This window comes from Diospyros lotus, chromosome 6 (genome assembly GCF_014633365.1).
Source record: "Diospyros lotus cultivar Yz01 chromosome 6, ASM1463336v1, whole genome shotgun sequence".
NCBI lineage: Eukaryota > Viridiplantae > Streptophyta > Magnoliopsida > Ericales > Ebenaceae > Diospyros > Diospyros lotus.
Genome location: NC_068343.1, coordinates 12721784 through 12745160, shown reverse-complemented (window position 1 = coordinate 12745160; position 23377 = coordinate 12721784). Strand labels below are relative to the sequence as shown.

General features: G+C 35.1%; 1 protein-coding gene and 1 long non-coding RNA gene across 6 annotated transcripts; both read left to right on the top strand.

The window, feature by feature from the left end:
* Positions 1-7891: 7891 nt before the first annotated feature.
* LOC127803866 (protein PIN-LIKES 7-like) lies at positions 7892-16451 on the top strand. Of its 5 annotated transcripts, none has more exons than XR_008023594.1 (12): positions 7892-8053; positions 9533-9809; positions 9937-10016; positions 10683-10807; positions 10904-11025; positions 11206-11433; positions 11582-11701; positions 11805-11905; positions 12139-12191; positions 12297-12482; positions 12662-12848; positions 16240-16451. XR_008023594.1 is itself a non-coding variant. In XM_052340455.1 (11 exons), the coding sequence occupies exons 2-11, from the start codon at positions 9675-9677 to the stop codon at positions 12784-12786; spliced, it is 1266 nt and encodes a 421-aa protein (XP_052196415.1). In that variant the 5' UTR covers positions 7892-8053; positions 9533-9674; the 3' UTR covers positions 12787-13119. The 5 variants fall into 5 exon arrangements, 2 of the variants coding, with proteins under 2 accessions (XP_052196415.1, XP_052196414.1); XR_008023595.1 differs by lacking the exon at positions 16240-16451 and adding an exon at positions 13874-16188; XR_008023596.1 differs by lacking the exon at positions 16240-16451 and adding an exon at positions 12996-13119.
* A 1892-nt stretch (positions 16452-18343) lies between these two features.
* Positions 18344-21335, top strand: LOC127803868 (uncharacterized). The gene is made up of 3 exons (XR_008023597.1): positions 18344-19699; positions 19799-19892; positions 20160-21335. It is a non-coding gene; the product is annotated as an uncharacterized LOC127803868 (long non-coding RNA).
* The last annotated feature ends 2042 nt before the right edge of the window (positions 21336-23377 follow it).

The following is a 23377-nucleotide window of genomic DNA, read 5'->3' as shown; positions in this document are numbered from 1 at the left end:
AATATGTAATAACATTTAAAGAGGATCAATAAGATCTTATTTTCTTTACTATTTTTTATGTCGTTTTTAGTTTTTTAAGATAATAAAAATATATTTATTTTTATATTTTTAAAAATAATTTTCTTAAAATAAAAAATAATAAAAAGTTATTTTAACTCTTTATATCACAAATAAGTTTAAAATTTTCAAAATGTGAAAAATATTACTGACAAAAGGAACGTATTTTTAACAATTTCAAAACAGACATTCAAAATATAAAATTAAAAATAAATTTAAAAATTAAAATTAAAAATTAAAATAAAAAAAAATAACTCTTAAATAGTTGACGACTTGACGTTGAGAAATTTTGTAAACACACTCTTAAAAGAGTATAACTATTTAATTTAGGGCTTGTTTGGTATGACTTTTTTTAGTTAATTTTTAAGGTTAAAAAATTAATTAAAATCAAAGTCTTTAGTTATTTTATATACCTTATGAACAGTTTTTGAAAACACTTAAAAGAAAAATTTGGCTTATGAAAAAGTTAAAAACTCTTTAATAAGTAATCTTTGATATTATTAATTTATTATATCAAATATTCTGAAAAATTTTACAAAAATATTTATAAACTTAAGCTGAAAGGTCACCTTAAGACAACAAACGATCCCTTAATACTTTATGGAGTTACATTAACAATAATCAAGATTCAAGACATGAAAGCACGGTTGGTTCTTAGATAGTAGATTGCATTCAATGATGCATATTCGAGACATGACAGTTGCAGTGTGGGAGTTTTACCCTCTTATAAGGGTGGCTCTTTGTGGGCACCATGTACTATACCTCTTATTTGATATATTATCGTGTATCGTGATTAATCTATTTCACATACGTAAAACAGTGTATGGGATCCTTAAAGTAAGAAATTTCACCAAGATTCAAGAGACAAACTCAATACTTTAAATCTCGTTTCCCACCCGAACCCAAATCTCGGTGGACGCACGGTCACCTTAAAAGCCCATTCAAGTCCTTCACTCAAATTTCTCTCACCTATCCGTCTCCGGCAACTAACGGAGCCCAGCAGCAGCCTCCCACCCTAAACAATGGCGGCCGAAAATAGTTCATGCATTTTCATTTGGATCAAACTAAACATCATGTTTATTTAACGAAAATATTATTTAAATACGAGACACTAATAATGCTGATTACATAATATTCGATAAGATAACGTTGAAATAACATTTTAGTTTATTTAATAGCATTCCACGTAAGCCACAAATTCAAATTCGTCAGCCTAAATAATCCTAGTGGTAGTGCATGTTCAAACGTTTCGTGACCTCAGAAGCCGAAGCCTTGACTCTAAACTACAAAGTTTGTTTCGTCTGCGCTGACGCTTGCATTAATCATTGTGTATATAATATGTGGCCCACACTCAACTCAGGGTTCCTACCGGGGCAGGCAACATCTAGATCTAGTATTTTCCTTGTCCCTTGAATATTTTAGTTAATTATGTTAGAAAGAGTACAGGAATGAAATACTGTATTGATTTGATTTGTTGGAATAATAAAATAAAATAAAATTGATGTTTATAGTATTCATAGATTAACATAAAAGATAGATAAAGATAAAGGACTTACTAGTCTAAGGTCAATATTCAATTATGATATGACCATCCTATTTAACAATTTAAATATCCAATTTGAGAATAAACAGAAAAGCGGCAAAGGAAAAGTTGGATTTGCCAATTCATTAAGAAAATGCAAATGAAGTCTCCACGGGGCCAGGACAAGCTAAAGCCCAGTCTGCATGCATGAATGCACATTGGTAGGCCCCTCGGATGCGCTGTTTTTGGCAAAGTTAAATAAATGCATTAATGAGCAACTTGACAGGTTTGCTGATGTTTCGCCATAAAATAAAATACCCACCACGGCCGACAGCTATTGATAGGGACTTAAACCTTATTACAATTTACACCTACGTGCCTAATCAGATGCATTGTCCCTTCCTAATTACGGTAATTAATCACATGGGAATTTCTTTAAAAACGAATTTGTAATGATTTTTATATGAAACCTATGAAATATATATATATATATATAATGTCTTATTTACACTACGTTTGAGAAAGCGGTTTGACCGCTTATAAGTAAGGTATTTGAATGCACCTCTCCAGCGTTTAAGTTATTAGCTTAAACGTTATGACAATAACGTTTTGCAAAAGTTATTGGAGAGTAACTTTTGCAAAAAATTGTTCATTTATAAGCTAGATTCAACAAGTAATTTACTATCTTACTCTCATCATTTTAGTTAATTTTCAGTCATGCTCTTATTCTTCAACCTTTGCCTCCCGCATTCTTTCTTCAACTCTTTTGGCTGCCACCGTCGACCATCGCCATCGCCCCCACCGATTGCTTTCTAGTAGCCGTCACCCACATCGATCACCATCAGCAACATTGGTCGCTGCTCCCATTGAGTTGTTGGCCGCTGCTCCTATCACGTTGCTGGTTGTCCATTGCCCCCATCACGTCACTGTCTGTCCGCTACTCACATCACGTCATCGGTCACCCATCGCCCTCGTCTCCTCTGTCCGTGCTTCTTCTTTGCGCAGCTGTCATGACTGAACTTTATATATATATATATATATCACCCCTTTATAGGCCAGGCTCAATCCAATGGGCCAGCCCAGTCACCCAAAGCTCGGAAGATCCCAGCGACCTCATCAAATAAAATCCATACACCACTGAAGCTCGAAACTCGTAAAGTAAGCACCTTACGAGCTCTTGATAAAACCCCCGGCGAGCTCTCGACGATCGACTAACGGGCTCGCTATAAAACCCTCAGTTCGCTGTACCACCCAGGTCTCTAGCCTAAAACCATCAACTCGCATAAGTGGTAAAACTGCTGAAAAGTCAGAGGTAGGGACTATTCACTTTACCCCCAACAACCCATGCCCCTCGTAATAAGAATCACACTCTCGATTTTGTGTAAATGATAAGGGCTGTTTGTCCCCCATTTTACACTCATTGTATTTTTTTATGTTATCTAAATTGTAAAAGTCCCTCAATATAAATAAAAATGATAGATATCATAAGGGGCGGGGACAGGGAGAATAATCAGATACCGCCATTCTGAGAGAATAATCAGAGTGCGGTCGTAGAGTAGGCATCATTCTGACCGAACCACGTAAAAATTTCGGTATTGACTCACGTGAGAAATTTTGGTTCCTTTCTTCCTTTTGGTATTTTGGATTTATTCACCGCGGTCCAAAACGAATCACGGTCGACTGAAATCGAACGTCGACAATAATTATGTATAATTTATTAATATTTAATGATAAAATTTTACATTATTTAATAACATATTTATTTTTATCTTTTTATCAAATTTTAATATCTTATGAATTCATTCAAACCAAACACATAATTATTAACTATTAGTTTAAAAATACATTTATTCAAACACATTATTAGGTTAAACGTTATTCAATTTAAATACTATAATAAGTTTAAATACTATCTAACTTAAAAAAAATTTAAAAAATGTATAGTCAAAATAGCTCAGATAGTATTTGTTAACATAGGAAAAAAAATGAGAGAATAAAACTGCCGAATTAACTGGTAAGATGGATAAGGAGCGTTCTTTCATTCAAATTTTACCGTGATTAACGCTCAATCTCCTTTGGAGGGCTACCACCACTAGCGGTGGCGCCCCATCAGTCTGGAGTCATGATTCACGTGCTTTAGTTGAGTGGAGATAAGAACAGGGAATCTGTTATCTATATATATATTATCGTCGTTTGGTTTGATTGCCGCCGCGAAAGGGAGGGGTAAAGCAAAGGCTAACCGGGAAAAGGAAAACAACGCCGCCCCCACAAGACAAAGTTCCCAGAATTATTGTAATCGATGTGGTGTGGGGACCCCACTTCATCCTCCTCCCGGAAGTTTCCACCCAACACGCACCATCGCCCCGGACCCCCCCCCCCCCCCCCCCCCCGCCGTTTGCCCTTGAAACCGATTTATAGGACAATTAATCACCTCTAGGACAAAACATCACCCCTCACTCATGTCTTCAAGTACATCTTTTTATTATCTACCGAAGATACATAATAAATATAGAAACATATACACATATATATATATATATGCAGTTATCGACAGAAAAATTAAAACTTTAATTACACATAAAAACTTGCTATAATATCTTTTATGGGAACCAGATATAAAAATAGATCACGGCGGGAAAGAAAGAGGTCAATATTCAGAGAGGAGAAAGTAACAAAATTCCCCACAGCCTTGGAACCATAGTGACTTTTCCTCACTTAGCTCAACGGTTGGAAGGGCATGGATATATTTTTGGCTCTCTGGGAAGATAGAGAAAACAACAAACGATGACGTGTGAGCCGACGATCAGTGGCATTGGTCAATCACGGTGCCCTCCAATCGACTAGTCAAATGTTAGCCTCCTTGCGTTGCATTGCACGTGCCCTAAGTATAAGTACAAAGGCTGTGTCTCTGTGACACTGTTATACAATCAAATTGGGATTTTTCTTTCGATTTCTCAATGTTCATTCGTTTCCTTAAACCTTTTCTCTTCTTCAATGACTTTGTTTTGAAAACATTTGAGCTCGGTTCAAATACATACGTAATTTCAAATGACAGGTGCATAGGCATCATTTTAAACCACAAAATTTAAAAATGAAGTCTGGTCAAAATATATAGAAAAGTATATGTATAATTAATTATATAAATTTTGAACCTAATAGATATAAGTTAATTTCATAATTAAAAAATATTCGAGTGAAATGAGAGATAAGTTTAGTTTAGGATGGATCCAGTAGTAAAATACTACATATACAAAATTTGTTATATTTCTCGTGTCAAGCAACAACATTAGATTTGCTTATTGTAGACAAAATCAGAGGAGGGCATAGGCCTTACCTCCTTTCCCACACACAACCCTTTATTTGACACAGACAACATAACAATGCTCATTACGTATGATAGCATCGGTCCTATATGCTCAATTACAATAGTGTCTCCATAACCAATATTTAAATTTCTTTTAAGATGTGAGCTCAGATATAATTAAATTCATGTATGTTTATTTAGCACTCACTCATGTATTTTTAATAAATTTATTTAATATATATATAAACCAATAATTATAAATTCGTGTAGTTAGTAACAGGAACACAAAAATGAATTTACTTATTTAAAATGTCGTCGCCAAATCGCTTACACTCAGCAAATTAATATTAGTGTTTACTTATTTAAACACTAAACTTTATTGAAGATTTTAATGCAGTACTAAAATTAATATTAGAGGTATACCTTTTTTAGAATAAGGTATCATTTATTTATAAAAAAAATATGATATTTTGTGATAAGTATCGTTGATATTTTGAAATTAACTAAAATTAAGATTTTTATAAATAATATATATCCTTTTAATGAAACTTTTGGAGAAATTTTTGAATGTTAAAATTATCTTATTTACATTTTATTCAGAACCTCCTCAATTAAGGAGAAATTTACAAGACAAACTTTGGGATATTATAGTATCCCGGAGCTTATTACAGTCTTTAGGAGACTGTAAGAGTCCCATAGGATGGTCTTTGGTCCATTGATGCCCAAAAACTGTTCAGAGACACCGTTTTGGCATTTCCAAGATGTTTCCCATCACGAAAATGTTAAATATAGCCTATAACATTTTTTGGGTCGTTTCTATAATTTGCAACATGTTTTAGAGACATTTCACAATTACAAGAAACTTTTGAAAACGTGTTTCCAATTGGAAATGCCTTTCTTGGAAACACCTTTCCAGCAACTGAACATGGTTAGAGATTGGATTACTTTCATCTCTAATTAGTAACTATATATATATATATATTATTCTAGTTCTAATGTTCTTCTGCTTTTCTTCAATCGTCACGCCATATTTACTCTTTAGTCGTAATTTTTTATTCTGAAGATCACCTTACCTAAAACCTCTTATCGTCGTTCTCACTCTCACAATTGTCAATTGTTGTTGTTAGTTTTTGGCAATTGCTCGTTGCTCGTGTGGCCAACAATTCGAGCCTCGGTGATTGAAGGGATTTAGAGAATAGTCGGTGTTCTCGTTGCCGTTCCCTCTCACCGTTGTCATTGATTACTTCTTACTCAATGCTCGTATCATTATTGATTCCAACCTCAATTATCTCGCCATCGTTCCTTCTCATAGTCATCACTAATTGCTTTTTGCTCGATGCTTGTGTCGTCGTTGATTCCAACCTTGGTTTTTTCATTGTCGATCCTTCTCGCTGTCATTGCTTAGGACTCGTGTTGCCATCGATTCCAATCTCTATCCTCTTGTTGTTACCTCCAATTGCTTGGTGCTCATGCCATCATTGATTTGGTCCTTTTGAGACTGTCAATTGTATTATGTTTAATTTATTTTTTAAAATTTATTATTTATTTTTAATCATTAAGTCATGATACCGATAATAAAACTTTGTAAATATTGTTGATAGTTGTTTGAATGTATTGTGAACTTTATATTTATGTTTGTTTGATCCATTATAAAATTTATATTTATTGTTTATGTTTATTTGTATTATATTTGAATTATTTTTTTTATAATTTTTTATATTAAAAATTATATTTACAAAAAACTTATATATTTTTTAATGTACACTTTACCCCGCATTTTAGTTTCTTAGTTTTTTGAAAAAAAATATTATTTTTCTGTTTTCATTTCATATTGAAAACATTTCTTATTTTTGTTTTCATGCAACCCAGTTCGAGTCTGTCTGTTTCTCCGTTCTTGCCTCCCGAAAACATTTATGATCTTTGAGAGATAAGATCTCCCCAGCGCCGTACCTGAGATTTCGGGACCCTGAGTCGAAATGTAAAAAATAAGCCCCCAAATCATAGTGTAATTTCAAATTTTATTTTTCATAATAAAATATAAAAAAATATTCATACCATATGAGAATAAAATTAAAAATTTTATAACTGATCAATTAAAAATTATTCTCTTTGCAATTTTGGAAGCAAAAATATTAATTAAATTTACATAATCAAGTTGTTCGCCAAAAATTTTCGTATATGTGTTCAACAGATGTTTTTGAGAAGAGGATTGAGGAGAGATTTATATAAGGGGAAAATTGTTATTTTGACAAAGGAGCAAAATAGTAATTTTATTTGAAATTTATGGGCCCCTAAATATGGCAAAATCATGGCCCTGAGACAATGAGCTCTTGAAACTGGCTATAGATCCGGGCTTGGATCTCTGGAAGACAATTTTAATTACTATTTTTAAGCTAAAAAATTATTTTAAACTTTTAACTAATTTCCATCAACAAATGGGTACTTTTTTTTTATGTCATTATGAGAGAAAAGAACTCTTAAGAATTAAAAAAATAGAACTGTAGACTTACCTCTAATTTTCATCATTGAAAAAGAAAAAAAATACGTCTAATTCCTTTCCACATTTAATAAAACGTTAGTTTTATAACACATTAAAATATTAAAGTATTTATTATTTTAATAATGTTTAGTGAAATAGCTAAATTGTAATAAACATATTTTATTTATTAATAAGATATTATAAAATATAAAATATAATTATTTTTAAAATAAAATATTTCTATTAAAATTTAAGTATTATATTAAAAATAATAAATACGAGAACTCTTATCATTTATTTTTAAGTAAAAAGAGATGGAACGGCCGTACGCAGTCTTTATTATTTTGATGATTATTATTATTACTTGATGCATAATTTTAATATTAAATTCTGGTAAGTTCCGTCTCAAAAATGACGACCGAATCGTAACGAAGGAAAAGGCAAATAGGTGGATAAAGAAGGAAATTCGAGGAAAATGGCGCCGCCAAACCATCGAATGCCAGATATAGCTTTATACATACCGTACATATACATATATATACAGTTAGTTCGGCTATATAAACGGGTGAGCAGATTTCAATCCCTACCATCATAACGAAGAACGCCAAAACGCATTGAGACTCTGAGAGAGAACCGCCGAAGTTCTCTCTCTGTAATTGATTCAACTTCTCCGACTCTTGCTTGATCGCAGGTTCGTCGTCCTCCATTTCTATACAAATATGTATACTCGTTTATATATATGCATGTTGATGTTCCGTCTGCGAAATATACCGTTTTTATCTGTAATTGATTTCAGTTTGAGGCTATCCTCCAGATTTCCCAAAGTTAGCCGCCATTTTTTGGATCTGTATATATATATGCATGTGTTGTATATGTGCTTGTGCGTGCGTGAATGCATAAAGGTTTATCTGTCAGGGATCTGGAGATGAATCCTCTACTTGGAATACAATGGCGTCCTCGACTGATTTCTTTAAATTTTAACTTTTCCGAGTTTCATTCTTGCTTTCTTCTCTCCGATATATTTGGATGCATCAGCCGGTTACGTTTATATATCAATCATCTTAAACTCTGTATAAATATGTATGTTCTTGATAGAACTGTTAAGTCTGGACGAATTGTTTCACCTTAAGCCGTGGCGCCTTGGACCTTTTCTTTGTCCAGATTTTAATATTATTATTATTATATGAAAATTACTACTCTGTCAAAAACTCAACAAATATATTTCCTAAACTGTTTAACTGTTATTTTAAATCGATAAAAAAATTGTTTAATTTTGATTAAAATATTTTGTACTAAATTTTAATTTGAACAGTGCTATTTATTTCTCATTAATTTTTCCACTTGCTTTTCTACTTCTAGTTAATTTAGTTCTCTACTATATTGCTTAACAGCAACATTTAGTGGGTTTAGTCATTATATTCAAAAACTTCGGGAGTTTACTAAATGGCACTCCTCTCTCCTCAATTGCTTAGTAATTTCAATAAAAGAGGATTCAGTTTTGTGTTTAATTTTAAGACTTCCATCGACAGAGAGATTGTAGAACAAAACTTCCATCCTAATTAATTAAGTAATAGTATCCCCCTTTCCTTACAACTACGAATATGTAATAATGTTGAACATAACTAAAATAGAACTGAAGTTACTTGGATTCAATCTTTCCTCTGCCAGGTACACCACCATTTTAGTTTCCTCCGTGTTTTTTGCTGTTATAATCATAGGATATTTTATACTATAAGGTACAGAGTCGCATAGGGAGCAAATAATATTGACGAAGTAATCCTCTCAAGTCCCAACATTTGTGTATGATCCGTCAATTGGATCCCTCTCTTTAAGATATAACCATTGAGAAGTGATCACTTCCACTTGGTCCTGAATGACTGGATTCCTTTGTTCAACAAGTTACGCTTAAATTAATTTTGGGGGAATGGAACTGGGTTGCATCTGGTAAAGAACCGAGTCGCGACATTTGGAGTGGAAAACTTCATGGTTCTTTCCTTTCCTCGATGAAGGCAGAGAGCTTTTGACAATCGGAATTCTTTAATAGTTTTTCATAGTTCCTACTTCGTAGAGATTATCCATGTTTCTTTTTTCTTTTCAGTAATTTTCTTTTAGTTTTTCGAAATCAGTTTTAGTGACTAAATCTCGTTGGTTTTGCCTTCTCTGCTATTAGATATATACAGAGAGACAAGATTCAGAAAGAGGACCCAAAAACAGCAAAAGCACAACCGGCTGTGGGAGAAGGAACCACAGTTCCATTTGCAATTTTTTGAGTCTGTGAAGAAGTTTTAGAAGAAAAAAAAAAGAATAAAAGAATGGGTTTCTGGACGCTTTTGGAGGTGGCTTCAACGCCAATATTGCAAGTGCTCATTATCGGTGCATTGGGAGCTCTCATGGCAACTGATTATCTCAAGCTTCTTCCTGCAGATACAAGGAAGTCCCTCAACAAGGTAAAATGTGCATTCAAAATCAAAGTGCAAGTTCCTCTATGGAACAGCTTGCCTGATTAGTATACATGCCTGATCTCTTTATTTCATGAAGCCTGGTAGTGACGATATTTTTGAATGTTCTTTATAGATCGTGTTCATGGTTTTCACACCATCCCTCATATTTGCAAGTCTGGCCGAGACTGTCACCTTAAAAGATCTCATTGCGTGGTAGGTAACTGGAAATTTCGGCCCATTTTCTTTCTGTAATCTTGTGATCTGCATATTATGTTTCACAACCGAAACAAGTTCTCAAGTTTTTGGTATGTAAAAATGCGAAGCAAAAGTTGATTTGTAAGAATTGAACATGAGATGGACCTAGCAGGTCAAAGTGATTCTGCTTTGAATTTCAAGTTTGAAGAGGCGAGTTTTGGATGATTTCTGCTTTTTACCTCCTGACTTGAAAATGAAAGAATTCCTTTTCTGGGCTGAGAACAACCACCACAGGCCTAAATCACTAGGTGGGGTCGGCTATATAGAATTCTAAATCTCCAACCATCTTTGTCCATGGTTATATCCTATCCCATGTATAAATGTTTTTTATTTGTCTTCAATTCATGATATTTTGATCGAAAGAGGTTCATGGGAAAAAAAATTCAATGTTAATTATGAGAATTCGTTACTTTATTAGTCTTGAAGGCTCTTAAACCAGAAGCCTGCAGACTGGACGCAGCCTTCATGCATTTGCCATCGGGCTCATCCCTGGGGCAAAGTTTTAGTTCTGAATTATCTGTAATTTTTTAAAGAATGCTAAATTCTTTACTATAATTCATAGGGAAACTGTCAAAATGTGTATTCTCCATTCTGGCTCATAACTTGTCCTTCTCCTGTCCTAAGGTGGTATATGCCTGTTAACGTTGGCCTAACCTTTCTGTTTGGAGGAACTCTGGGATGGATAGTAGTAAAAATATTGAAGCCGAAACCACATTTAGAAGGCCTGATTATAGCTACCTGTTCATCAGGTATTTCTCAGATAGACATTTCCCTGCTTTCTCTGCATTCAAGGAGGCAACTTTGGATCCTCATTGGTTTGCTGCTGTGGTTTGTCTGTTGAATAGGAAATTTGGGAAACATGCTCTTGATAATTGTCCCTGCAATCTGCTCGGAGGATGGAAGCCCCTTTGGCGATCATAAAACTTGTAGATCTGTTGGACTATCATACACATCTTTCTCCATGGCGGTATGCCTGTGGCTGTTTTCCATGCTTTATATACAAGATATAAAAAATAAATAAAGAGAAATAACTGAATTGCCTAGGGATCTAAATTAGTAGAAGCGGCTGAAATTACGTCAAGGACTCTCAAAAAAATCCAACTTTGTTTATTCCTGTTTGTTATGTCCTTGACGTATCTTTTTGCAGCTTGGAGGTTTCTTCATTTGGACTTATACTTACCAACAAATACGAAGCTCAGCATTGAAAATCAGAGCTTTTGAAGCAGCCGAAGTGGTTTCAAAGGTGGCAAACAAGGATTTAGATGCTGATGGGAAGACTCATCTTCTGGAGGGTGAAGTCCCAGAACATGTGGCCATAGTTGTATCAGCTACAAAATCCACCGAAGAGGATACAGAGAACCAAGTAGTAAGCTCGGTTTGTTCCAGTTCCTCTGTGTCTACTTGATTTAAGGACAAGAAAAAGGATGATCATAAAAGCACAGCATACACTTTTGCAGCTTTGCTGCATATACAATATTCAAATTCCATTTTTTTTCTCAAAATTATCAACTGTCCTATTGCAGAGTGAACACAGAGCGCCTTCAAGTATAGTGGAGAAAGGGAATCCGTCATTCTTTAGCAATGTAGTAGTTGTTCTCCACCAGTTCCTGGAGGAGTTAATGGCACCTCCGACCCTTGGTGCTGTAAGTTTTCTCCATATTTCAGCTTCGTCTATCAACTAACTATGAGTTTCAAGATTTACTATCACCATTATTTGAGATAATAACATAGTTTCTCCATTGGAAGATTATTGGATTCATTTTTGGAGCAATCCCATGGCTGAAGAATCTTATAATCGGTGATAACGCACCTCTAAGAGTTATTCAAGACTCCATCACATTACTTGGGTATGTATCCTCATGCCAAAAAACAAACCACTGACAAAATAATGCTTTCTTTTCTTGGTCGCGACAGTTCAAGAACAGTTCACTTTGTATCTTGACATTCAGTGTTGTACCTAGTTTAGAGTTCTATGATATTTCCTAGAAGATAACAGCACGGTTTGGCTTAAATGTTTTTCTAACATCACTTTTGAAGTGGTCTTGCCTGCTAACTGCCTGCCGTTTTGTTCACTGCCTAGGAATGGAACAATTCCTTGCATCACCCTCATCTTAGGAGGCAACCTCACAAAAGGTGGGAAGAGCTCTGAATGTCCTATTTCATACCAATTAAAGAAATCAATGGAACAGGTGAAGCTAGACATCTGACACAGTTTAAATTATTTGCTGATCCGAGCAGGCCTGCGCTCCACAAAATTGAATTCACTAACAATCATAGCGGTTATCTGCGTCCGATATGTGCTGCTTCCTGTAATTGGGATCGGTTTGGTTAAAGCAGCCGGCAGCTTTGGCTTCCTTCCATCAGACCCGCTGTTCCATTTTGTGCTGATGATTCAGTTTGTGCTGCCACCTGCCATGAATATCGGTAAGCCATTGCCTGCGAGCTATTTGATATGCAAATATTTCGTGCCACTCTAGTTGTGTCCTTTTTTGGGTATAAAACAGAACTTTTCTGTTGGTGTATTAATGTAATGTACCTATAGTGTGTAGTCTGGCTTTAAACCTTTCATGGGCGGTTTTATGATAATGATGATGATGATACAGGTACAATGACGGAACTGTTTAATGTGGCAGAAGAGGAGTGCTCATTGTTGTTCCTGTGGACATACCTAGTGGCGTGCATCTCACTCACTGTATGGTCCTCAATCTTCATGTGGATCTTGTCCTGAATGGGGCTAACTTTATCATGGTAGTGATACTTACATTGAATTGGACATTCACATTCACCAAGGTAAAAGCCATGCCCATCAATTTTGGCTCTGTTGTCTTTTGCAATTGTACGTCTTTTCCTTACTAAATAGGGCGAGTCTTATTCAATTCTAAGTGTCAGTAGTCACAAAGGGACTTATGTAGAATTTTTTATTGGTACAAATTTCAGATCCATAAATGCCAATTTGTAAACAGATCATAAAGATTTCTCTATAGATCGACACTACAGCAGAATAGATCTCAAGTTTGTCGTGTCAGTCACCTCCTGACTTCGACAGAAAAATTTATTTCCATACTTGTGTAGGGTTGAACATTCTTATCCATGGGAGATAAAAAGTTAAAAAGAGTAAGATTGAAAAAATATGGGAGAAAATATCTTAATTTTGCATGACGAGGATATATAATTCTAATAGAAGGGCAACTTATTATTTTAAAAAAGGGTTTTCAATTTGCGGGGGCAGTCCTCCTGAAGGAATCCAATAAGCCTCTCTGTACAAGTGGCAAAATGCATCCAATAATAAGCTATTCTCCGATCTTTTCCCTGCATACCAAGTAGACTCTCCAACTCAGAAAATCAAAAGCCGCCCCAACTCATTCTCACCATTTCAGTATCTCGCCCGAAACAAGCATTTCGGCCCATACCAGCCGAAGCAGTTGAGAACTTGCCTGAAGTTAAAAAATTTGAAAATTAAAATTTTTATCTTTTAAAATTTTTCACTTTCGGATTATATGAATAATAGTTATATAAATTTAGTTGATTGAGTGTTGGGATATTCTTCCTCTTTATAATATTTAATTTTTAAAATAATACACTTATTAAATTATATGCCAAAAACTTAAACTTAAAATTGCAATATAAAAATTATGACTTTCTTATTTTAAAAAAAAAATGGATTGGGTAACCTAAGTTTTAGAATGCATTAAGCCCCCTCTACCGTTAATTAACTCAGTTATCTTTTGAAAAATACCATCGTCATCCTTATTTTTTTTTCTCTCTCGTCCCTCCCCGCCATCATCAACGTTGCCTGAGGCATCATTGTGGAACAGATATTACGAGACATGAAGACGATGTGGAAGATGAAGAGGTGGGGATTCCTGGAGATCGAGAAAACAGAAAACGTGGATGAATGATTTTGATGAGGCCACTGCTACTGACACCGGCATCGGCGAGGAAGAGAAAGCTCTTCCATTGCCACTAGTTAAAGGGAAGAGGCATGTCCCTGCGTAGGAGGAGATGCCACTCACCACCAAGCCCGTCTCTGTTCAGCGGAAAAATAAATCAAGCCAGCGATGGTGCAATCTGTTGCCACCGTCAAACCCCATTGTTGGGGTCATGGCTACCTCACATGGATAAGAGTATTGTTATTCGGGCCCCCACGACGCTACCCAATATATAATTAAAAGGGAATTCTATCCGCAACCCACAATTTTGTTCTTCACGGCCCACACTCCGTCAAATTCCTCATTAATTTTTAAATTTTTATTTTACCCCACAGCTCATTCTCTTGTTCAGCCACCCCCAACCATCACTTCTCTCTTTCTCTAACACACCATATACACACATACACATACGTGTATATATATATATATACACACACGAGTGGCGACCATGATTGTCGACCCACCACCATTAGCCGACCCCTCCTCACACACACACACACTCTCTCTCTCTTTGATGGCCGTGAGGTGGGTCAGCATCGCTATTACTAAGATGGGTCAGCTATGGCCGACCCACCAAGGGAAGAACCATTGAATCACAAGGTTCGGGGGTTCAAGAAACCCCCAAACCCCGCGGTTCCTCCCCCCAATGGGTCGGCCATAACGACCCACCTTGGCAATGGCAATGGGTCGACCGCCATCGCCAACCCACCTCGTGATCGTAGCAGAGAAAAGAGAGAGAGAGAAAAAGAAATAGTGTATGGGTAGGCCATGGCGGCTGACCTAGCAATGGCGATAGGTCAACAAGCATGGCCGACCATGGCTGTCGCTCGTGTATATGGTGCATGAGAGAAAGAGATAGGCAAAGTGGTGATCGAGGATGATCAGAGAAAAGAGTGGGCTGTGGGAGTAAAATAGAAATTTAAAAATTAGTGAAGGATTTGGCGGGTGTGAGCTATGAAGAGCAAAATTGTGAACTGCAGATAGAATTTCCCAATTACAAATTTACCCACCATGAGAATTGCAAACATACCCTCAATACATAATACCATCAATATTCACATTTTCTCTCACACACTCAATATTCATCCTTCTTCCCCACACATCTCTTTTTTTCTCTCTCTCTCTATCCTGTGCAACCACTGTTGACCAGAGTCCCTTAGATGCAATCTCCATTGACCGTGATGTATAAGGAGGTAAATCTTTTAATTTTATCAGCAATGATATACGTAAATTTGTGCAGGGCGGATCTAGAATTTTTTTACAAAGGGAGGCTTCAAACAAAAATTTCAACCGTGAGCTTCACTGATAACTTTCTTATTTTTTTTTTCAATCACAAAAGTAGGGATGAAATTATGATTTTAATAGAATCTGGAAAAGAAAAGAAGAAAGGTAGGGGCTTGGGATTAGGCTCGACTTTGGGGCTTAGAATAAAAAAATATTTTTTTTCTAGTCTATAAATTCCATTTTTTAAAAAAATTGGGTGGGCTAACTCATTCCCTTCGTCTGCCCCTATATACACGGGTGTTGGGTTTGGTCGAAAGTTTAATTTTAGATTTATGGAGATTTGACTGTTGGATCTCATTGATTTTTGGGTATATTGGTCGATGTGGATAAGGGTATCGAGTGGTTGCCTCTGATTGTCGAAAACCACCTGCCACCGTGGCCGGTAGCGACTGACAATGCGTTTACATAAGTATTAGGTTTGACCGAAAGTTTAAGCTTAGATCTAAGGAGATTTGGCCGTTGGATCTTGTTGGTTTTTGGATATATTGGTTAATGAGAATAAGGGTGTCAGGTGATTACCTTTGATCGCCGAAAACCACCAACCACAGTGGCTGGTGACTAATGGTAGTGCATTTTTAGTTGTGGCTGAAAATTAAATATTAGATCTACAAAAATTCAATAGTTAAATCTGGCTTATTTTGGTGTATGTTAACCCTCTTGACTTAGTGTTTTTAATGGTAGACTCTGATCGTGAAAATTTTCGGCTTGCAATAGTCACCAACGACCACTAGTGGTGACGGTTGTGACTAATTAGGTTGTTCTTCGCCTCCATGCGTACATACATACAAACATACATATATTTATATATTTTTCTTTATTCTACATTAATTTTTCTTGTTTCCTTACGCTATGTTTTTTATGGGAATGATGATGACGATTTAGTTGTTGTTTTTTATGAGAATGATGATGACGATTTAGTTGTTGAAGTGAAAATTAAAAAAAATGATTTATTTTTTTATTGTGTTCAGCATGCAGATGAGAAGGAGTTTTGGTTTCATTTGCAGAGGAGGGGGGTTTGTAAAGTAATATTTACATATTTTTTTATAATTATTTTAATTTGAATGTTAATATTTAATTATGAGTTTGTATTGAATACTAAATTTGTGATGTTTTGAATATTGTGAAGGGTAAAATGAAATTATTGATTGAAATTTGGATGTTAATAAATTGAATTGATTTGTATTTGTTTTTGTTTTTGTTTTTGTGAATTTTTGAAGTGAAATTATTAAGTTTATTTAAGAATTGAATTGTAAATAGTTTTTGTTAATTTATTTAAATTTATATATTTATTAATGTGTATATATATTTTAAATTTATATTAAATAAAATTAAAAAATATTAATTAAATTTAATTTGATATATTAAAAAAATATTAATTAAATTTATAACATTCGTGTTCTAAATCAATTTTTAAGAGCGTTGTTTGCAATTCGACATATAGAAAATATTCAAAATGATAATACTATAAGTAATTATTTAATTAGAGATATTTTAAATATAATTAAAAATTTGATCAAACATATGTTATAAAAAAATATTCAAAAAAAAATCAGTCTAATATTTAAACATTTGAAAAATATAAAATTATTCATGTATTATACACTCGTTAGTAATATATTTTATATATTATATAATGTATAAATTAGAAGATATTGATAATGTTTCAATTTTAGTTAAATTTTACTCTTAGGAATTATGATTTTCAATTTGGTGCTACACATTATCATAGACTAAGATTAATTTTAGAAGAAAATTATTGACGTATTGACTTTAGATTTTGACAATTCTTATTGAACGATTTTAACATTTGATGTAAAAGTTCATATTGACCAAAGTTCTTTCTTAATTTGTATGGCTTGTTTCATTGTTCACAAGATTATTACATATATTTAGGTAATTATGGATTAAAAATAAAATTTATATTAATTTATTTATAATATGTGATCTCTTCATTGAAATGATAGGAGATAAATACACATCTCATCAACTCTTAAATCTACTCATTTTTTTAAATATTACATTAATTAAATTATTATAACCAATTAATATATATTTATAAATATACAATATTCTTAAATCAATGTCCATTCCATTATACTGTATACATAATTCTTTATGATACACTTAAATTCAGCCCCCCAAAAATGCCCACTTTGCCACATTTCACCCATTTAACCACTAATTCAACGTAAAAAATTACTATTATTCTTTTATATAAATATATATTTATTTAAAAAAAATAAATTGTTCCTTTTTGATTAAAAGGGGGACGATCGGAGGCGGGGCGCAGGCTCCGGCGACGGATTCGTTCGGGGGTCTGCTGGCAGCTACAAGCATTCCAACGGTCGAATGAGTAAGAGAATAAGATAAGGTAGTGTATCAGTAGACCAGACGTAAGAACATACCTTGATTCTGAAGAGAGCTGGTTGATATAAGAGGAAGAGATGTATTCCTACATGCATGAGACGTGTGCTTATAGGTGATGGGACTGCCTATCCGACGCCAGTTGAGGTTCCCAGGTGATAGCATGGTAACGACGGGATCCTCATTAATGTGGATGGGATCCGCCATTAATGAGGATGAGATTTGAGACGGTTGCGCAGATATCCAATGGGTTTGCAATGATACCGTGGCAGGCTGGCACTAGACCAAAGCTGGTCCAGATGAGAGATCAGATTGGGTCGAGGTTGGGCCTGAAGAGGGGCTGAGATGGGACCTGAGGAGGGGCCGAGATTGGGTCTGAGAGAAAGGCCAAGATTGGGTTAGACGGTCCGCAAATAATGAGCAGTATTTTTTATTTATAAATATATATTCTTAATTTATTTTTTTATCGTATTATATGTGTATCTAAATATAGTTAACAAATTAAAATTAAAACTTTTCATTTTAAAATCTTCAATTTATTATCAAAATAAAATATTCAATTTTGTTAATATTTTTTAATTTTATTTAATATAAATTTAAAATATATATACATATTAACAAATATCTAAATTCAAATAAAATTAACCATAACTATTTATCATTCAATTCTTAGATAAACTTAATAATTTCCCTATAAAGATTTACAAAACAAATATAAACCAATTCAATTTATTAACATTTAAATTTCAATCAATCATTTCATTTTAACCTTCATAATATTCAAAAGATCACAAATTCAATATTCAATTTCAACATATACAATACAAACTCATAATTAAAAATAACATTAAATATCAACATTCACAACTTAAACTAAAATAATTACAAAATAATATTTAAACATAAAGCCCTTCTTCTTCCCCTAATTCTCTCACTTTTGGGAAACCTCAAACTCCCTTTATCACATCGATGCTTCTCATCTACATTCACATAACACAATAAAAAAACAAATCAAGTTCTTTAATTTTCACTTCAACAACCAAATCATCATCACCCCATCAAAAAAACAACATAAATAAATAAGAAAAATTAATGTAAAATAAAAAAATATAAAAAATATATAAATATATGTATGAATGTATCTAAATAGCCTAACTTGTCACAACTGTTGTTGTTAGTGACTATTGTCGGTCGAAAATTTTCACGATCAAAGTCTACCATTAGAAACACTAAGTCAAGAGAATTAACATACAAAAAAATGGTCATATTTAACGGTTGAATTTTAGTAGATCTGATTTTTAATTTTCAACTAAACTTAAAAATGCACTATCGACGCCTGCCTTCTCTCTCTGTGTAATATCCCCAATTAAGTAAAAGAAATGAAATTAATTAAATTAGTTAATTTGTTTAAAATTTGAGGCGGTGCGTGTGTGCTTGGCGGCGAAGTAAAGCAAAGTGATTTTTCTCAAAAAAAAAAATAAAAATAAACAGAGTGAGAGTTGGAGAGGGAGAGCTCGGGAGAGAACTTGAGAGCGAGCAGAGAGAGTGAGATGAGAGATAGAGTAAGGGAGAGAGGCTGAGAGAAAGAGAGAGAGAGAGAGAGAGAGCGAGCTCAAGAGCTCGAAGGCCAATCGGTCATGGCAGTCGCTGCCATGGCCGACGAGGAGCATCGGTGGCTTGAAGAAGCCGCGGCCACGGAGCAACCAGCAGTGGTGGCGACGGCGCGGAGCAGCGACACACGGCAGCAGAGTGGCCGAGGGTGGCAGCGCCGGTAGCGAGGGTGGCCGGTGGTGTCGCTGGCAGGCTGAGGCGATGGCTGGAGGAGCTCGGCCGCGACGGTGCTGGTTCGGCCGCTGGGAGAAGAAGGGAAGGAGAAGAAGAAGAAGAAGGAGAAGAAGAAAGGAAGAAGAAGAGGAAAAGAAAGAAGAAGAAGAATGGAGTTGCAGGCGCGGGAGATGCAGGGAGGAAGAAGAAGAAGAAGAAAAGGAGAAGAAGAAAAAAAGAAAGGGAAGAAAAGAAAAAATAGGAAAAATAATAAGATTTTTCGGCAAAGGAATTGATCAGGTACGTGGGTAAAAATTAGTCGAAACATATCATGTTTAAATTATAAATTTTACGCGATTAAAATTAATTAATTTGAGTCTCGGTTGTATTATTTGCTAGGAAATGATTTAATTTGCCTCGGGAGCTTGAGAGAGGTCGGAATCAGCTAGTTTCAGACAAGTTCTCAACCCTCATCTCCTGATCTTTAATTCCCGTGAGAAACCCTGTGATTTCTCGTATTTTATACCCTCCCTTCGTCTGTTTCGGCCCGTTTATTAATTATAGAATTTTGAGTTGTTGATTTAAATTTAATTTATTAAGCTGGCTTCGAGGATTTTATTAGCGTAATTTAATTTAAAATAAATATGAGACTCGTTGAGATTTTAATTGTGGTGCGCTTACGTGGGATTTTAAACGGCTAAATTAATTATATTACACGGTAGATTTATTTAATTAAAGCTGCGAATTTATTTATTGCCAGCTAACATTTTATTTTGCACCGGGTGCACAAGAAAAGCAAGGAATGGCTGTGTAAAGGCAAGTTTCTAACCCTCTCCTCGTGTTCTTTAATTCTCGCGAGAGACTTCGTAGTTTCTCGTATTTTATCATCTCCCTTACTTTAATTCGGCACTTGGCCTTATTTGTTGAATTATTATTCATTGGGTTTAAATTAAATTAAATCCAGGATTTCTAGAATTTTATTTGTTGTGAGTTTACGGGGGTTTGTATCGCCCCCATTCCCTTGGGAATGATGCTGAACCAGTTTGGGAACTAGGTTCCTAGACGTGCGGGTTTATGTACGATTTTATTGGGTTTATTTACAGTTTTTCTCGAATTTATTTATGATACGGTTAGAGTTATCGAGCAGTAGGGCAGGGGTCAGTTGTTGGTGACATTGGGGTGGACTATTGTACGGCTCTGAAGTGGACCGTCGGGTAGACACTCCTAATCACTGACCGTTGACCGGTGCCGGGCACTGCTGACTAGCTCTGCCGGTATGTGATTTACTGCACGTTTAGATTTATTATATTGCTATCCATGATTTGATATGCACATGGGTACGGGTTGCATATTGGGATATTCATTTATTAAGTATGCTTGGACACGGATATGCTAGCTTGGTTAGGTTGTATCTAGCACGGGCATATGCATCGCGTGTGGTTTACTATGTGGGCAGAGCATGGCCTGATGCCTGGATGTATGGGCGCCGGTGTATCACGTTGATGCTCATTACGCCATTGCATTTTATGTGCACTGCATGGATACTGGTAGTATTTAATTCTCGGGCAGGAGTACCGTTCCGAGGGAGCCTATGGCTCGGCTGTCAGGAGTACCGACAGGGACAGGTGTCGGGAGTACCGACATGGACGGGTGACGGGAGTACCGACCCGGGGGACAGCGTGCACAGGTTTGCTGGAGGTATTTGTTACCGTCCAGGGCAGCGACAGGTTGGTATGGGACTTGGGTGCCATGTGTCCTATGTGGGCCTCAAGGACCGGTATGTGCTTTTATTATGCTATGCTATTGTGTTGTAGCGTCTCATGGCTTGTGTGTGCCTGGGGGTTTATTCTGGGGAGAGATTTCTGGTTTTGTGTAGCCTTCAGCCTTTCTTTTCTTATGCTTGCTGAGTCTCTCGACTCACCTTGTTTTTCCATCATTCCAGGTAATGACAGCGTGGGCCATGGCAAGGGAGTCATCTTTTAGCAACAGAGTCGGTGTGGTGTACAGGCAGTCCCGTCAATCCCTGTCAACTCTGATGGTTGAATAGGGTTTACTCTATTATTTTGTACTGTGCTAGGTCTTTCCTCGAGTCTCATGTATGTCGGCACAGGAGTCTGTGTTTATTTATTTCTCCTGTAACCGCTGTGTTAGCGGGGTACCCGTAGTGTATGCATGTCTTAAGTTTTGCTTCCGCTGTCCTTATTTTCGTATATGCATGCTATGGTGGTTTGGGTCTTGCATTTATTCTTTTTTTCTCCTCCCGTAAGCGCTCCCGTTCGGATAGTCCGAGCGGCTGGGATATCCGAGCGGGGGTGCTTACACTCTCTCACCTACTGGGATGCCCAAGCCTTCTTTATCACCACCGTAGTCTCTCTCTCTCTCATTCTCGTTCTCTCCCACGGCCGACCGAACCTGTATTGCACAATAAGTAATCGGACCTCCATCGTGGCCTACCAAACCTTCATTGTTGCAGTTGCCGTCGTTCACCACCGATGCAGCCACCGCTGTTGACGTTACCTCCGTCACCCTTGAAGCTGCTTCCATCTCCTTCTCTCTCTCTTTCTCTGGGTCTTATGTTAAACCAACACATATATAAATTTATAATATATTTATTGAAATTATATTTTTATATAACTTTAGGTTAAATATACATATTTTCTAAATAAAAATATAGACTAAACAACTATACAAATAAATAATATACTTTGGGTTAAAATATATTTTTATGTTATGATTTATTTTTTTATCTATTTATATTACTTGCATAAACCTGAAATATGATATTATGATTTTGTTTAACTTTAAATATAATTTTTGACTTTTGTAAAATATAATATTAAGATTTTGTATAACTTTACATGAAGTTTTTTATCTTTCAATTCAAGGAATACAAATAAATAATAACATAAAAATATACATAATTATTTATACATAAAATAATTATAAAATACATAAAATTTTATGTTTTGTATAATTTTATGTTTTGTATGAATGATAAAGAGAAGAAATATAATTGTATTGTGATGAATATATGAATATATCTTTTTATTAAAAATAAATATTATAATATTAGAGTTTATAATTTGATTTTCATTTTATAATTTAAAAAATAGAGCAAAACTAAAAATTATTTTTTTAAAAATAACAACCCAAACTATATTCTTAAAAGTTACAAGCCAAAATTTTTAAAAGTAATAAAATAGGTTTAATTTAGTCTAGATAGATAATTTTATATAATATGTTTTTAGTTTATAATTATATTTAAAAAATATATTTATGTATATTTATATATATGTAAATCTGTGTAACATATATACTTAGTTTGTGTATGTTTATACATATGTAAATATTTGGTGTAATATATATATATATATATATATTTAATTCATGTATATTTATATTTAGATAGCAGTAAACGGAAGCAAACAGTGGAGGCGGATGGCGGAGAAGTCATCGAGAGAGAGAAGGAGATGGAGGTGTTGGCAACACCAAATGGCGAATGGCGACATGAGAGAAGCGACGGGTAAGAATAGAAGACCTAGAGAAAGAATGAGGCATTGAACATCGAGCTCGCTGGCAAACGATTTCCTTTGTCTTTGAGCTCACTGGCAACGTAAGCGGCGACCGCTGTTGGTGGAGGACTAACGATGACAAGAACAAGTGCTAAAAGCTTAGATGTGGAGTAAATGCACACCGACGTCCGACATTGTTGTTGGTGGGGGTCAACGATGGCAAAAACGAGTACCAAATAGCCAAAGGTAGAGGAGACGTGGTGAAGAGAGAGAATATGAAAAAGAAGCTCTAATTTTGAGCATTTCTTCAAATAATTTGATTTTAATATATTATAATATTTTAATTTCAAAATATCACCATAAATTAATGTTGTCAACAAAATTGTCAACCCATAGCATTGTCCATCTCCAATCGCTGGGGTCTCCGACACTCCGATTGTTGGGTCTCCGGAAATAATTTCTTTTC

Coding starts and splice junctions, on each gene's coding strand:
- LOC127803866 (XM_052340454.1), top strand. CDS start 9,675: ATGGGTTTCTGGACGCTTTTGGAGGTGGCTTCAACGCCAATATTGCAA. Junction 12,192..12,296: donor AGGAGGCAACCTCACAAAAG/GTGGGAAGAGCT, acceptor TGATCCGAGCAG/GCCTGCGCTCCACAAAATTG. Junction 12,483..12,661: donor GCCACCTGCCATGAATATCG/GTAAGCCATTGC, acceptor ATGATGATACAG/GTACAATGACGGAACTGTTT.